Source organism: Lampetra fluviatilis, chromosome 11 (genome assembly GCF_964198595.1).
Source record: "Lampetra fluviatilis chromosome 11, kcLamFluv1.1, whole genome shotgun sequence".
Lineage (NCBI taxonomy): Eukaryota > Metazoa > Chordata > Hyperoartia > Petromyzontiformes > Petromyzontidae > Lampetra > Lampetra fluviatilis.
This window is the reverse complement of record NC_136285.1, coordinates 13,162,710-13,179,416: the sequence shown is the minus strand read 5'-3', so window position 1 is coordinate 13,179,416 and position 16,707 is coordinate 13,162,710. Positions and strand designations below refer to the sequence as shown.

General features: G+C 55.0%; 1 protein-coding gene across 1 annotated transcript; it reads right to left on the bottom strand.

The window, feature by feature from the left end:
• Window positions 1-1,712: 1,712 nt before the first annotated feature.
• On the bottom strand, window positions 1,713-9,037 carry LOC144934902 (amphoterin-induced protein 2-like). The gene is made up of 2 exons (XM_078861171.1): window positions 8,195-9,037; window positions 1,713-2,591 (listed from the first exon to the last, which is right to left on the bottom strand). Exons 1-2 carry the CDS (start codon window positions 9,035-9,037, stop codon window positions 1,713-1,715), a joined length of 1,722 nt encoding a protein of 573 aa, XP_078717297.1.
• Between the last annotated feature and the right edge of the window lie 7,670 nt (window positions 9,038-16,707).

Sequence of the window (16,707 nt, the reverse complement as noted above, 5' to 3'; positions counted from 1 at the left end):
CTGGTGCGGCGGTGGTCGGTATGAGGTCATTCGATTGCCGTCGTGTTCCGGGAACATCGCTTACGTTCGCCTCTGAAGCACTTTACGTTTTGAATAAAACCCCTTTCATGCCTTCAGAGTAGCACACGATATACAAACCGGATGCAGAATTGAAATTTGGTCCCAACCTCTCATCATTCCATCCTTGTTAAGGATGTCTCAAGCTGAGTCTCAAGTGGGATTAAACACTCAAACAGTGACGTTGATTTTTGCCAACGTCCGCCTTGGCTGCATTTCATTTAGGGCTGAGCTCGGATTCAAATTGAACCCTTGAGAGTGAAATACAAAACAGTTCATTTGCATTCTCGTGACCCTGGTTTTTATTTCCCCATCGTCTTCGAATCGGTAAAGTGAAGAACTCAAGGTGAATAATCTGCATTTTTGCAGCCCGTGCCGGCATGCTGTGTGCGAAGAGTGGGGCTCGTCAAACAAAAACAACCCAAATCGGACTTCAGGACAGCGGCCTAGTTGGTGAGAGCTGTCGTCATTTTTTCCTTCTGAATTTAAATTATTCGGAGACATTTTTGCTCAACGTTTCCCAATGGCATCAGGAAATGAAACATCCATTCTGAAGTCTCGGAGAGCAGGACATCACCGCCGAGCTTTGGGGAGCGGTCCGCAGAAGGAGACATCGCAGAGTCGCTTCTGAAATCTCTTCAAGTGACCTCTTATCCATACTCGGGGGGGGGGGGAGGAGGGGGGTGGTGGCAGCACTTTCCCAACCCACATTGCTATGCAGAGTAAATGTTGTCACATGGCAGCATGACAGCCAAGCCAGAGTTTTTAGTTTACGATTCTCAGAGCTGGAACGTTGGTGGAATGAAGTGCAAAGCCAAATGTGATGCTTTTGTCGTGAGCAGCCGTTGATGATCGGGCAGAGGCTGAGAGATTGGATTTGAACCCAGGATACCAGCGGTGCCAGCGAAGTGCTCTGACCTCTGAACCACCCGAATGCTTCCGAATCCAAACCATTAAAATTTCTGATTCGCACTTCCCATGCATTTGCGTGGGAATACACGCGGGGTGGAGGGTTGGTAGCCGGGGGGGGGGGGTGGGGGGGGGATGCGGCATGACGTCACCACCGCACACACTTGCCTGCCCCGTGCGCCAGCAAGCCAGCCAGCAAAACTTGTTTTCTCGCCATCGTACGACCAGCGCGCACACGCACGCCTGCCACGTGACGCACGCTGCTGTCGACCTCTGCGAATTAAACGTCGGATGACCTCATCCGCTCGTGAACCTCAGGGTGACCTCACCCCGCACGTGAACCTCAGGGTGACCTCACCCCGCACGTGAACCTCAGGGTGACCTCACCCCGCACGTGAACCTCAGGGTGACCTCACCCCGCACGTGAACTTCAGGGTGACCTCACCCCGCACGTGAACCTCAGGGTGACCTCACCCCGCACGTGAACCTCAGGGTGACCTCACCCCGCACGTGAACTTCAGGGTGACCTCACCCCGCACGTGAACCTCAGGGTGACCTCACCCTGCATGTGAACCTCAGGGTGACCTCACCCCGCACGTAAACCTCAGGGTGACCTCACCCCGCTCGTGGACGCGTCCGCCTTGCAGCCTGAAGCGTCCTCGCGAGTGGAGACGGAACTTGCTGATGACCCCCCCCCCTTGGGGGATGGGGGAGCCCCCTCCGAGCCCCCCTCCCATCTGCGGCCCTCACAACGACACGATCGGCGTGTCGGAGTAGACGGAGCAGTTGGACTCCGAGTCCGACTTCATCTTGAGGATCTTGAGGAGGTGCTCCTCGTGGAAGTCGTCGCTCGGCAGCGCGCACGCGCGCCCGTTGTGGGCCCCCTGCCCCTCGGGCTCCATGATCGACACTCGCTTGACGCCGCTCAGCTTGCGCCTGAGCTGCTGCCCGGCTCCATTCTCCTCCCCCACCAGCTGCTGGTGGTGCTTCTGCTGTTGCTGCATCTGTAGCTGCTGCTGCTGCGGCGGCGTCGGTGGCGACATGGTGGCGTTGCTCAGGATGGACGCCTGCGAGTCGCGCATGCTCATCGCCGCGTCTTCCGCCTGACACCCGGACACCCCCACGTAGCGGCAGCAGCCGCAGCAGCGGCCGCCGCCGCCGCAACGCCGGCTGCGGCAGTGGCAGTCGCACGGCGGCAGGAAGAGGTAGACGAGCACGACGAAGAGGATGGCGGAGGAGGCGATGAGGGTGGTGAAGGCGGTGTTGAAGGGCTCCGCGGGCGGCGCCACCGTCACGTTCACCCACAGGGTCTCGTTGAGCTCCAGCGCCAGGTTGAGAGCCTGGCACGCGTACGTGCCCTCCAGCTTCGCGTTGAAGTCGCGGATCTCGAGCGAGCCGTTGGCGTGCACGTAAAGCGGCGAGCTGCCGTTGTCGACGCGGCGAGGGTGCAGGTGCACGTGGCGCCGGCCGCCCTTGTCGAGCCACGCGAAGGTGGTGCTGGGCTCGAGGGCGAGGCGCGAGTCGCACTGCAGCAGCAGCGTGTCGCCCACGTTGGCGCTGTACTCCGACCTGGACTTGACGAGGAGCGACGCGTTGGGGCTGCAGCCCATGAGGTCCTCCTGCACCTGTGCAGGAGCGCAGAGACCCCCAACCCGGGGAAGGGGGGGGGGTCAATGTGGGGGGGAGGGGGGGTCAATGGGGGGGGGGGGGGCTTTTCCGTGCCGTGCGGGTTCGTGGGTGAGATGAAAAACCCATCATTACGGACAAAAAGAACCCGACGTCTCAAAGAACACAGAGCAAGGTGCACGGAAAGCACTCGGCCCTTTTTGTGCATTATGAACAAAAACAACATCATCAGCAGTGCCTGAAGGGGTGCATTGTGGGTCCTCTCTCTTTATTGTTCGGGCATCGTCAACTGTTGCCTTGTTAGTCCGTCAAAATGTTGCTCCAATTTATTTCGATGGTGACCTCAGGAGACAAGGGGACCACAATGCACTTATTTAGTAAATGTATTTTTAAAATGTATTTATAATAGGATTATTTTAACGCGGAGTGTCTGATGCTGTGTCCTGTACAGCGCTTTGAGATCCTTGATGAGGAGTGCTGTATAAAATAGAATTATTATTCAGGAACTGCTAATTGATTTTTTTTACATAATACACAAAGGCCTGAGTTATTTTAATGCAGTAGTTGTTTTATACACGTGTGGTTGTACGGCTGCACTTTGGTACATGTTTTATAAACGTGTGATTGTACGGCTGCACTTTAGCCATGCCGGTGAGTGCAGGTTGTGAAAGGCGTGGTGGAGGACTGGCGCTTACTCGAGCAGAGTGAATCGATGGCTTTGCTTTGGCTTTCAGAAAACCACCTGGTCAAGTGTCACTGTGACTAGAACATTCTACTCCCACGTGGACACGTGCGGCCCATTGGTCAATCAACTGCCCGACGAGGGCCTACCCACGCCATGGGGCTCGTGGGGGCTATTTGACCATACTTCACCACGCTGGTAAATGCAGCTTTGTGAAGGTGGGGCGGGGGCATAGACTTGTGGGCATAGTACAAAACAACAATGGATTTTGCTGCACGGCCCTCTGCTGCTCTTTGCTGCTCTCTAAGGAGCCATTCAATAAAGTTCAACTTTATGGCTTTTGAGCAAAGAACATTAGCAGGGGTTTAACAAAGAGACTGGCCAAAAGGAACGTGGAATTTCCACCCATGGCTCAGGAACACCGACAGAGATGAGTGCTGACCATCGCGTGTTTAGGTGGCGTAGTCTGGGCACTACTTCACGTTTGACTCGTGGCACGGGCAGGTGGTTTGCGGGCTGTCCTGCCGCGAGTGGCCTCCGTTACATTCCCAAGTCGAGGGAGATCGCAAATATTGAGCTGGCAGGAGTCGCTGCTGCTGCTGCTGCTGTTGCCTGGCTTCCTCCGGTCGGTGAGTGGAAGTTGTCACTGACTGAGAGATGGTACCGCGGGGAGGCGACCGCGCGCAGAGATGAAGCCCACGGAGAATTTGTGATGCCCGAGAGGGAAAAACGAAATAAAACGCCACTCCCAATCCGAGGAGGCAATTTCGTGCGGTGCAAAATTTCGGCCGCGTTTTTGTCAGAAGGATTCGCTAATCCGCAACCCTTTTTTTCCCACGTGCTGGCTCAGCTTCCCGACTCGACACGAAATAAATTGCGTGATTTAGTTGCCGAGAAAGGGCCAAGATCGGAAAAAAGGCAAAGTGGTACCCGCATTCACCAGGCCTGGGACGTGCGACTCACCACTGGCTTGCCGTGAACAAGCAACTCCAGAGGCGCAGCCTCGCAACGTATTTATCGTGCTACCCCCCCCCCCACCCCATCAGTGCCCCCTGCCCACTGTCACCCCCCCCCCTCCCATCAGTGCCCCCTGCCCACTGTCACCCCACCCCCCCCCATCAGTGCCCCCTGCCCACTGTCACCCCACCCCCCCCCATCAGTGCCCCCTGCCCACTGTCACCCCCCCCCCCATCAGTGCCCCCTGCCCACTGTCACCCCACCCCCCCCCCATCAGAGCCCCTTGCCCACTGTCACCCCCCCCCCCCATCAGTGCCCCCTGCCCACTGTCACCCCACCCCCCCCCCCATCAGTGCCCCCTGCCCACTGTCACCCCCCCCCCATCAGTGCCCCCTGCCCACTGTCACCCCCCCCCCATCAGTGCCCCCTGCCCACTGTCACCCCCCCCCCCATCAGTGCCCCCTGCCCACTGTCACCCCCCCCCCACCCCATCAGTGCCCCCTGCCCCTGTCACCCCCCCCCCCATCAGTGCCCCCTGCCCACTGTCACCCCCCCCACCCCATCAGTGCCCCCTGCCCACTGTCACCCCCCCCCCCATCAGTGCCCCCTGCCCCTGTCACCCCCCCCCCCCCCATCAGTGCCCCCTGCCCACTGTCACCCCCCCCACCCCATCAGTGCCCCCTGCCCACTGTCATCCCCCCCCCCATCAGAGCCCCCAGCCCCTGTCACCCCCCCCCCCACCCCATCAGTGCCCCCTGCCCACTGTCACCCCCCCCCCCATCAGAGCCCCCAGCCCCTGTCACCCCCCCCCCATCAGTGCCCCCTGCCCACTGTCACCCCCCCCCACCCCATCAGTGCTCCCTGCCCCTGTCACCCCCCCCCCCACCCCATCAGTGCCCCCTGCCCACTGTCACCCCCCCCCCCATCAGAGCCCCCAGCCCACTGTCACCCCCCCCCCATCAGAGCCCCCTGCCCACTGTCACCCCCCCCCCATCAAAGCCCCCTGCCCACTGTCACCCCCCCCCCATCAGAGCCCCCTGCCCACTGTCACCCCCCCCCACCCCATCAGAGCCCCCTGCCCACTGTCACCCCCCCCCCCCCCATCAGAGCCCCCTGCCCACTGTCACCCCCCCCCCACCCCATCAGAGCCCCCTGCCCACTGTCACCCCCCCATCAGTGCCCCCTGCCCACTGCCCCCCCCATCAGAGCCCCCTGCCCACTGTCACCCCCCCCCCATCAGAGCCCCCTGCCCACTGTCACCCCCCCCCACCCCATCAGAGCCCCCTGCCCACTGTCACCCACCCCATCAGTGCCCCCTGCCCACTGCCCCCCCCCCCATCAGAGCCCCCTGCCCACTGTCACCCCCCCCCCACCCCATCAGAGCCCCCTGCCCACTGTCACCCCCCCCCCATCAGTGCCCCCTGCCCACTGCCCCCCCCCCCCACCCCATCAGAGCCCCCTGCCCACTGTCACCCCCCCCCACCCCATCAGAGCCCCCTGCCCACTGTCACCCCCCCCCATCAGTGCCCCCTGCCCACTGCCCCCCCCCACCCCATCAGAGCCCCCTGCCCACTGTCACCCCCCCCCCCCACCCCATCAGAGCCCCCTGCCCACTGTCACCCCCCCCCCCATCAGTGCCCCCTGCCCACTGCCCCCCCCCACCCCATCAGAGCCCCCTGCCCACTGTCACCCCCCCCCACCCTATCAGAGCCCCCTGCCCACTGCCCCCCCCCACCCCATCAAAGCCCCCTGCCCACTGTCACCCCCCCCCCCCCATCAGTGCCCCCTGCCCACTGCCCCCCCCCACCCCATCAGAGCCCCCTGCCCACTGTCACCCCCCCACCCTATCAGAGCCCCCTGCCCACTGTCACCCCCCCCATCAGTGCCCCCTGCCCACTGCCCCCCCCCACCCCATCAAAGCCCCCTGCCCACTGTCACCCCCCCCACCCCATCAGAGCCCCCTGCCCACTGTCACCCCCCCCCCCCATCAGTGCCCCCTGCCCACTGCCCCCCCCCCCACCCCATCAGAGCCCCCTGCCCACTGTCACCCCCCCCACCCTATCAGAGCCCCCTGCCCACTGCCCCCCCCCCCCCACCCCATCAAAGCCCCCTGCCCACTGTCACCCCCCCCCCATCAGTGCCCCCTGCCCACTGCCCCCCCCCACCCCATCAGAGCCCCCTGCCCACTGTCACCCCCCCCCCATCAGTGCCCCCTGCCCACTGTCACCCCCCCCCCCATCAGTGCCCCCTGCCCACTGCCCCCCCCCCACCCCATCAGAGCCCCCTGCCCACTGTCACCCCCCCCCCCCCATCAGTGCCCCCTGCCCACTGTCACCCCTCCGCGACCCGCCCCCACCCACCACTCAGAGCAATTAAATTATTTGTTGCAATTCAGTGTCACGATACGATTCCAGAATCAATGTTTAAATAAAATAAAAGTTGTTGATTGGCAGTGCCTGCAGGGGTTATGAAAACCCATTGTATACAACGTACTGTACATACGTACTGGACATACACCGAACAGAGATTGTCAGATGCTCGATTCCATGCATTTATCCTGAGACTCGGAGTCTGTCTTGACGAAGTAACAACGGATCAAATGTGCGCGTCGTTCAGCTACTCGCGAATGGCGTACGTCTCTTCATCGTCTATTTGGTTCCACTCAAGGGACCATCTGTGCACAACTCTAACCTGGACGCGATCTGCGAGACAAACTCAACACGAAATCTGGAACCATCATTGCCAATGTATGGATTCAATCACTGAGTACGTGGATCTCCATGCTCAAGAATTGACCAAAAGCACCTTAATACGTAGAGGACCGCAGAGCTTTTGGTGGGAAGGTGGGCAGGGCGTGGTGTAATTTGGTTCCTGCTCACCGCCTGGCTGCTGTCTTACTGACTGTGGTTCCTCGTCCCTCTGACTCATGTGGCACGGTGAAAGTTGACATCATTACTACTACTACTACTTTCATCACTCACTCTGTAACATCGCCAACTAACTTTCACGGCCAAACCCACCCAACCGGCGGCATCACTGGGGCAAGAGCCGCATGGGCTCACGGGTAAATCGCTCATTGTTATTTTTGGAGACAATTGATTTCGACAGTGTAGCAGCTCTCTCGCTGTGTTCCTCCTGGTTCAGCAGTTCCACTGCTGGATTATTTTTTCCGCCTGAGGACGACCGCTTGTGTTGCCATCGAAACGTCGTGATTTATTATTTTATTATTTCGTTAAAGTCACTTCGGTAAAAAAAGGAAATAAAATAAAAATACATTAAATCACGACGTTTCGGAGGCAACACAAGCTTCCGTCTTCAGGTGGAACCGTCACAGCAAAATGACTGTATCAAGTGACTTTACCGAAAAAAACAAAGAGTATGGACCCTTGCAGTCACGAAAACTTCAAATCTATAATTATTATTATTTTATTTTTCTACCTACGTGATGACTTTACCGAAAGAACCAAAGAGTTTGAATTCGTGCAGTCACGAAAGCTTCAAATCAAGATAAAAAAATATATATTTTTTAACACGACAATTAAACGGCTAAAGATACTCACGATGTGACGATACTTTGCTAAATGGTCGACACGATGTCTATCGTGTTGCGCGACGCTCTGTAGAGTGGCGACCCCACGGCGACCTCGGATCCGCGCTGCGCTGCGCTAATAACTGCGACGCCGCTCCATCCCAAACGTGCCTTATGCGGACATAAATATTTAATATTCCGTCGGTATCTGTTCTCTAACTAGGAAATTAAATGGATGCATCGAGACGCGTGAAAGTGCGACCGGGGTTTAAAAACATAAAAGTTCAGTATCGTCGAGTCCAAATCTCAAGATGCATTGTCTGGATCTCAGAATGCACCGTCCGACCCTCAAGACACGGGACCGCGTAGCTGCATGTTTAACCCCCCCCCTCTCCTTGCTCCCACTGCCCCCCCCCAACCCTCGCCATCGTCACCTGGAAGAGTCGGATGGGCTCTCGCGCGTGGGGCAGGCGGCACGTGAGCTCGCGATGGTGCCTCCGGACGGACGTGAGCTCGTGCCTCATCCAGCTCATGAGCATGAGGTAGAGCGCGCACGAGCAGCGCAGCGGGTTGCCGTGCAGCAGGAGGCTCTGGCGCAGCGCGGCGGGCAGCGAGCCGACGCGCGCCACGGGCACCTCCTCGATGCGGTTGTAGGAGAGGTCGAGCAGGTGCACGCGCGCCAGCGCTCCGGGCGGCCACGCGTCCGCGGGGAACGCGTCGAGGGCGTTGCGCGCGAGGAGCACGCGGCGCAGGGAGCGCGCGTCCGCGAACGCGAGCGCTTCCACGTCGGCGATGCGGTTGTTGTAGAGCAGCAGCTCCTCGAGGGAGGCGAGGCCCGCGAGCGCGGCGCGACTCACGCTGCGCAGCCGGTTGGACGACAGGTCGAGGCGCGCGAGGCGGCTCAGGCCGTCGAAGGCGGACGCGGAGACGTTGCGGACGCCGCAGTGGCGCAGCGAGAGCGAGCGCAGTCGGCGGGCCCCGCTCAGCCAGCCTCGCGACACGGCGGGGAAGTGACCGCGGCTCAGGTCGAGGACGGAGGCGTAGTCCGGCGCGGAGAGCGGCAGCAGCGAGGAAAGGTTCGCGCCGCTGCAGTCGACGATCTCGCCGGCGCACACGCAGTCCCCCCTGATGGCGCACAGGTCCGCGTGTTCGCCTGCCCAGAGCGGTGGATGTCGGTGCCCGGAGCTGAACGGCAGCAGCGCCAGCAGCCACAGCAGCAGCGGCGGCTGCGGCGGTGGCGACCGCTCGCCTAAGATGCTTCCAATTTGCGTCTTCATTGTCCTTTGCGCGACATTTGTTGTGTCCGTGACGATGGAGTTACTTGCGGAGCCCCAGGAACAGCGGCGTGCCCGGCTGCTGTTCGCTCTGCACTGTTGCCGAATTGCGGTATCTGCAATGTTTGGCCGAAAGAATTGAAGGCTGCGTTCGGAGAGACACCGGGGAATTTGGTCGCATTACATTTCTTCAGTCTCGATCGCAGATCACATTACTGACCTCTAAGTATCCTTCTGCAGCATCTTGGCAACAACTTGCGTTAGCTGGGAATTATTTATGTTCTTTATTCACCGTGGTAACATTAAACCCGCTGCGAGAAGATTTCTGCAAAAAAAAAAAAACTCCTTGCAGACAGAGTTTTGAAGCTCGTGTCACGTGTCTTACCTGGCAGAGTTGTGATTTTGTTCTCTTAAGAGACGTTGTCAGTCTTCACGGGCCCGGCAAGACGAGGCGTTCCCACTGCTCGTCGCGACCCCAAACGGAAATGAGAGCTCGCCACTTCGCGCCGCAGTGAGCCGAGTCGCGTATTTAAATGTTAAAGCCCAAGGAGACTCAAAAGTCGCCACGCGATAAATCACCGCCACCTGCCGCACGCTTTTTTTGTCCCAAAATTAAAGAACAAAAAAAATAACAAAAATAAATCCCGAAGTAAGTTCCTGCAGCCGCTGATCTGCCAAGAACATGAAGTGACGAGATTCGCTAGCAGACCCGGGGGACTCGGTCCACTTGACCCCGAGAGGTGATGGCTTGATGAGCGTGGGAGCGTTCGTGGCCGCCGTCAGCGCCTCTTTGCGCGTTCCTCCCGCACCAAGGGCGACGCTCTGACAGCTCCTCTCCGCCAAACCCTCCTCGCGATATATAATCCAAACCCTGGGGCCAGTCACCCGCGGGGACTCGTCATTGGCTGTGCGAGCACCAATCCAGCTCGGTGCGCGGACTTCATCATCATCTTCTTCTTCTGCCAGTGAAGCACACGGTGGTGGGGGGAGGGCTGGGGTGCTCTAAGTGGCTCCGTCTACAGAAATAAAAAAAAACCCACGTGTGCCTCCTCTTCTCAGCGTGGCGGAGCTGATGAATCACCGCAGCGATTAATGTATCTGCGCACCTCGAAAAAGGTGGGGCTGGGGAGGGGAGTGAGAAACAAAACAAACGCACGTCCCAGCAAGGACGTCACGGCGATTAACAGCGGCACTTTGTGTTCCAACGTCGCCGGACGAGCATTGCCACCGCTGCGGTACAAATGTCCAGGGACGCCGTCACGGGAAGAAGAATACAAATACAGGGTGCTTCCAAAAAAGAATGTGAACACTTAGATGGGACTATCGTTTTTAATTGATAAAGAACGGATAAGACACGGTAACATAATAAGCAATGTATGTTAATAGCTTGAAAAGGTCAAATACTCTCCCACTTATTCTTTGGTTCTTTCGGTAAAGTCACGTAGGTAGAAAAATAAAACAAAAAATAATACATCACGACGTTTCGATCGCTCAGCTTTGTTAAATATTCGCGCGCGGCTCTGTCGCTCCGCGCTTCCCAGCTCGTGCAATGGGGCAGGACAAATTCATTGCGTTGGGGGTTTCCCGTGGGAAGAACATGCCCAGTAAGAGACAGCGCTCGTGGCTGGCGAATCTTTACTTATTTTGCCACGCTGCGTATTAAAATATGATAATTGAGCCTGGGGTACATCTCTTGATTGGAGTAATTGCTCAATTAGAATAATTAGAATCTGTTTGCCATGTGCTTTCACAAAAACGTCGGTGATCTGTCCATGATATTCACTCAAAAACGTTGCATTTGGTCCTCCCAATTGCATACAATTATTGAAATTGCTTACGCACTTTATTTGCTGTCTTCCCCGTCGAAACATTATATTCCGTTTAATCATTCCTGAACGCGAAGGCACCGATCTTGTGAGAAGGGCTGACACATCTCACTGTCGTGTTGTACTGGCAATGCGACGTGGGTCCTTGAAAATAACTCACTGCCGTAGTTCATTATTGACCACTTATTTGGTTTCGATCAAGCAGTTCGTGAGATCTGCGTGGGTCTCGCTACACCTGTGGGAGCTGGGTTGCTAATTGATACATTTATGTTGGTAATACACAATCGTTTTGACAATTTGTGAGTTTTGGTTGCCTTCAAAGTCCAGTGTAATACGAAAAAAAAATAATTATAATCTCTTTTGGGTCTGGCAGCATCAACAACATTATCATAATGGGTGGGGGGGGGGGCATGACAGTCGGCTCGCTGTTCCCTCCACCTTCGTTAGTCGTGATGGATTGTTGAGAAGCCCGGACGGAATTTCCCGACTCGCACCGGAGGTTAATGGGGGGGGGGGGGGGCAGTAGCAAACGACAAACGCCACGCGCGTGCTCTCTCGGCGGCGGTGGGGGGGGGGCAGACGGATGGTCACCGTCTCTGTCTCTGTTTCTCTCTGTCTTTCTCTGTGTGTTTCTGTGTTTCTCTCTCTCTCTGTCTATCTCTAACTCTCACTCTCTCTGTGTGTCTCTCTCTGTCTCTTTTTTTTTACGATCAGTGGAAACAAGAAAGATGCTCGGTGTAGTCGGCACTTTGCTTCGTTCATCATTTCGTAGTTTAAAAAAAAAAAATTGCTTTATGTAAACCCCCACCTCTCGCTCACTCTCTCGCTCACTCTCTCGCTCTGTCTCTCTCTAACTGTCTCTCTGTGTGTGTCTCTCTCTCTCTGTCTCTCTGTGTCTCTCTGTGTCTCTCTATGTCTCTCTGTATCTCTCTTTCTGTCTATCTCTAACTGTCTCTCTCTCTGTCTCTGTGTGTGTGTCTCTCTCTGTCTCTCTCTTTGTCTCTTCTTTTCGTTTGTTGGCGACTGTTTTTTCATATTGGAATCGCCTCCGTGCTTTTGCTGCTGGCGGCAATAAAAGTTGTTTCAAAGTCAAAGTCTTTGTCTCTCTCTCTCTCTGTCTTTCTCTCTCTCTGTCTCTCTGTCTCGCGCGGCGCTCGTGAGCGGCGGTGGGAAATGCCCGATTGCGAGACGCGGCGGTTTGGAATTGCGAAGCGGGCACAACAAATCTGGGGTGGTCAAGTTCCTGACGATGGCTCCACGTAATGTGTCCGAGGTTTACCGAAATGTTATTTTAACCGACGGGGAATATAGTCGCGGTGAATTTTCATTTCGGCGTGAAATATGGGGCTGCATTAAGCCGTGGTTTGTTATTTTGTTTGATTTCCCACTGGCAGCTGACATTGATTTTAACGACCTGCGCTAATGAACCCTGAGTTGTGCACTGAAAGCACGCGATGGTTAATGTTTAAGTCACAGCCGTTAGGGATCTATGCCATCATCTTCACCATCAGTAGCAGCAGTAGCAGCAGAATCATCATCATTATTGCTATTGCAGTCATCATCGTCATCATCGTCAGTAGTAGCAGTATCCAAATATGTAACATCATCCTTATCAGTAATAGGAGCAGTAGAGCACAACCATCATCATCACCACCATTATTGTCATGATCATGAATGATTAAAATTCCCATTGAGTATTGGAAAGGCTTTTTTTAAAGTCGTAATAATATTTTTCGATTTAAAGCTTTCGTGACTGCAGGGATTCATATTCTTGGTTCTTTCGGTAAAGTCACGTAGAAGGGAAATAATAAAATAATAAAAATTTAACATAAAGTAAAATTCTCAAAGACAGCTGTCTTTCCGACAGCTCTATTTCTTCACCTGAGGACGGCTGCTTGCGTTGTGGCCGAAACGTCGTGAAAATATCATTTTATAATGTTTTATTTGTATTATTTTATTATTTCCCTTCTACGTGACTTTACCGAAAGAACCAAGAATAAAAATAGTAATACTATATAAGGCTAGCTTGCGTCACAATACAACAAAAAAACGTAAGCTGGCTGGACTATGATGATTATGGAAGAAGGGAAAGAATCCATGAGGTCTCAATTCCCCCGTTGGCTCTATGAAAAGCGATGGATTGACGGGTTAAATTTCGCTTTTGCACGTTAAGCAAAAAAATACCGGGCAGTTCCACGTATTTGGTGTCTCGCGGTGCTTGGAAGGGCATCGATCACCCCTGTCACGAAGCCGGGATTCTCTGGGAACCCCAGACCCTATATCTGCGTTGTGAACCTCAAAATAGAAACGCCGGAGTGCCCTTGCTGTCTCGTGCGATAAGCCGGCAGATTACATCTGCTGCTTGGCGGCCAGTTGCATTTTTTTTGCTAAGTTGGCTCCGACCACGTTGGGACGGCGCATTTGGAGCTGCTTCGGTCAAATGCGGGATGAGTTTAACCTCGGCGTTGATTGTAACGAGAGCGGAAGTGTCGGTGTCGTTAATTATTCATGAGCGATGATATATATTTTTTCCCCCTGGCCATGTTTTGCAAAGTGGCGCCCTGCCTCTATGCACCACCCCCAAAGTCTTCATTGTGTTGGCCACGTTCGACGGGCAAGGTCGCGTGCGCGGGGTGGTGAAGTGTGGGTACACCGGCCCCCCTTTTACACGAGGTCTGGCCAGCGTAGAAGAGTAGGCCAAAGGAAGTAGACCCTTTCTAGGGGGCTTTCGAGAGCTGCCTCGAGTGGAGGGTCCTTCCTCGCCAGCATTGGCGAGAAATTGCAGGGCCGCGCCTTTACCTTCAAGCAAACCGAATGCCTGTGACCAGGGATGAATCTCACACTGATTATTATGTTCCGAGTCGCGTGTGGACTGCAGGAAGGCGCGTGACGAAGTAGCCACGGCTATAGCGAGAGGTAAATACAGGATGTGGTGTGCCGCTTTGCAGACACATCACATCACACGGTTCGGTTGATCGGGACGCGGACCCCCTCTGGAATGAATCCCCGCCTGTGACCACATCACCCAGAATGCGCACGATCTTGTCTGCTTTCGGAAAGCTAATCAAGCTTGTGCCTGGATAGCGCTTGGGTGCGTGATCACCACACACGAGTGGTGTTATAGGGTGCGGGGCTACATGATGAGCGGTGAGTCAAAATCAAAATCCCCCATTATACTGCTACTCCTACCCTCTCCGCCTTCACAAACGCGCACTGACCAGCGTGGTGAAGTATGGTCAAATAACGCCTCCCCGGTGGCATGGGCGAGGCCTTCATCCAGCAGTGGATTGACGATACGGGGCCCGCACGGATACCACGGCGTGTTGCAGCGCTCGCTGGGCGCGTGACGCCGCAGTTGGCAGGAGCCTCCGACTCTATCTATTATTCAACACAGCCGCACTTGCCCCGTGGCTCCCACCACCTCCGCTGTTTCACCTCGAGCGCGCCGTCTCGGGCGATGCACGCGATCACCGTCGCAGCGTTTAACGATCGAAGGGGCCACCGCCGAGGGCAGAGTTCACTTTGCTGCGCTCTGCGCCACGACGGGGAGGCTTGGCCGTGTTGTTTCTACTGTTAATAAATGCATCAATTTGATGAAACGAAGTAAGTTGCGCTTACGTGTCCCGGGATTCATTTGTGCGTTTTCGATGATTTACCTTTGAGAAAAGAAATCTGCGCCGTGTCTCGCACCCCCCTCCTCCCCGAGAAAGGGCATCTCGCATTCCCACGGGGTGGCGTGAACCCCAGGTTAACAAGAAGAACCACTGCTACAGAGGGTAACGTGCAGCGCAATCCATTGTTGTAACGTACTTCTGTGCTTCCACGTCTTTGCTCCTGGCCCTCACCAACCTTGTCACTGACCCAGCGCGGTCGATTATCTTCCCCACGAGTCGCTCGGTGTAGGAAGGCCTCTCATCCAGCATCGGATTGACAACGTGATCCATGCAATTGACGGACATCGAAAGTGAGCCGATATAGTTCACGGAACAGAAAGTCGTTCTTGTGTGCGGCGAGCGTGAACAAAACAACAAACAACACACACACAAACACAAAAAATCGGTGCGAATTCGCTCATTTGAAGTGCTGCTCCCTCTTGCTGAAGTGTTTACTCAGCTCACGTGACCGTCCGCCTTCGTTGGTTCTCTTATTTCAGTTGCGGCCGAGGAACTCGCTGGTCGGTGAAACGCCTCAACAAGAACGGGCCAATTAATCTAGATCTGAAGTTTTCGTGATTGCAATGATTCATACTTTTTGGTTCTTTTGGTAAAGTCACGTAGGTATAAAATAAAAGAAATTACATCACGACGTTACGGACGCTTGTGTTGCTTCCGAAACGTCGTGATTTTATTTATTTTATTTATTTCCTACGTGGCTTTACCGAAAGAACCAAAGAGTAACGTGCCAATTAGTTGCTAGGCTCGGCACACCGATGCCTTGGAGAGCAAAGTAACTCCACGATTGAATCCATACATTGGCAATGATGGTTCCAGCCATTGTGTTGGGAGTTCGTCTCGCAGGTCGCGTCCAGGTTAGAGTTGTGCGCAGATGGTCCCTTGGACTCGAAATCGGCTCACGATCTCAGGAGTGAAACCAAATCGACGATGAAGACGGTGTAACACGTAGGCTACTCCACCTGATGATGCTAGACGCAATTACTTGCGATACGCCGTACTCCAGTTGTAAATGTTGTTGTGACTTTACTCTCCAACGCACCCGTTTGCTGAACTAGTAACGAATTGGCACGCTTTGTTCACGTGACGAACCTTACTAATTGGCTGTGTCGGGTGGTGGCGGGTTTAACGACACATTTATATTTACGCGATCTAATCCATTAAAACCACCCCCTCTATTGTGTTAATATTGGTTGTGAAAGCACTATTACTACTTCTACGTGTTAAACTGGTTGGCGTGACGTTTGCCACCAGCACTACCGCCCGTGGTGTCTTCTCCGTGCTTACTGCCTCCTCCCCAGCGCCCGTTACCAATTCCTTCGAGAGAGAAAAAAAAATCGGGCACACGAACCCCAAAGAGTTTTCCCGACGGTGCTCGATAGAGCGACTAAACGCATCGAAAATGCCAACTTAGACGTGCCCTCCGATGTTTTGTTCGGCACGATGTCCGACGTTTTTGGCCTCCGCATGCTTGGGAGCTTCTTTTAGGAGGATTCTTCAGGTGGCTCACGACAAAAATATCGCGGACGAGCTGTGCATCATGGGCAGCCGTGAAGAGCGTACGCGCTTGGCACATATTCGACATCGCAAACTCTTGAAGCTTCCTTGACACGCACCTGGACTTGCGCGTCGATCTGTAATTGTGACCTCGTCCCAATAAAAAAGTCGCGAGAAAGTTTTCACTTTGGCGAAATGTTGTCGCTAATGAAAACCCACAAAGTGGCCTGATCCGGCGACAAATCGCTGAGTTGTCAACTTGGCCTCATCCTCTTTCCTCCTCCTCCTCCTCTGGGCACGAATCCCGTGATGGTTGGTCTCCACCGATGATCTCGTGCCGTACATCCCCACGTGAGCCGATGGTGAACCTGCAGTTCCAAACACCGTTAATATTTTATCGCACTTCTAATGGTTTGGGAGGGAACGTTGTAAAGTTTAATGGCTCGTACCTGAGAGTGCTGATTACTGGAATTAAAATTGATAAAAGGCCATGTCAAGCGTCGCAAAACATTGGACAATTGCATCATAAAAGGAAGCAGTGTTATGTTGCGAATGCCCGTTCAACATTTTTTTATTGACCCAACGTATATCTCATAAGTGCCCTGTTTGCTTGCCAATGTATTACGCTCACTAATGCAGAATATTATCCCCAAATGTTCTGAGCAAAGCATTTTTGTTA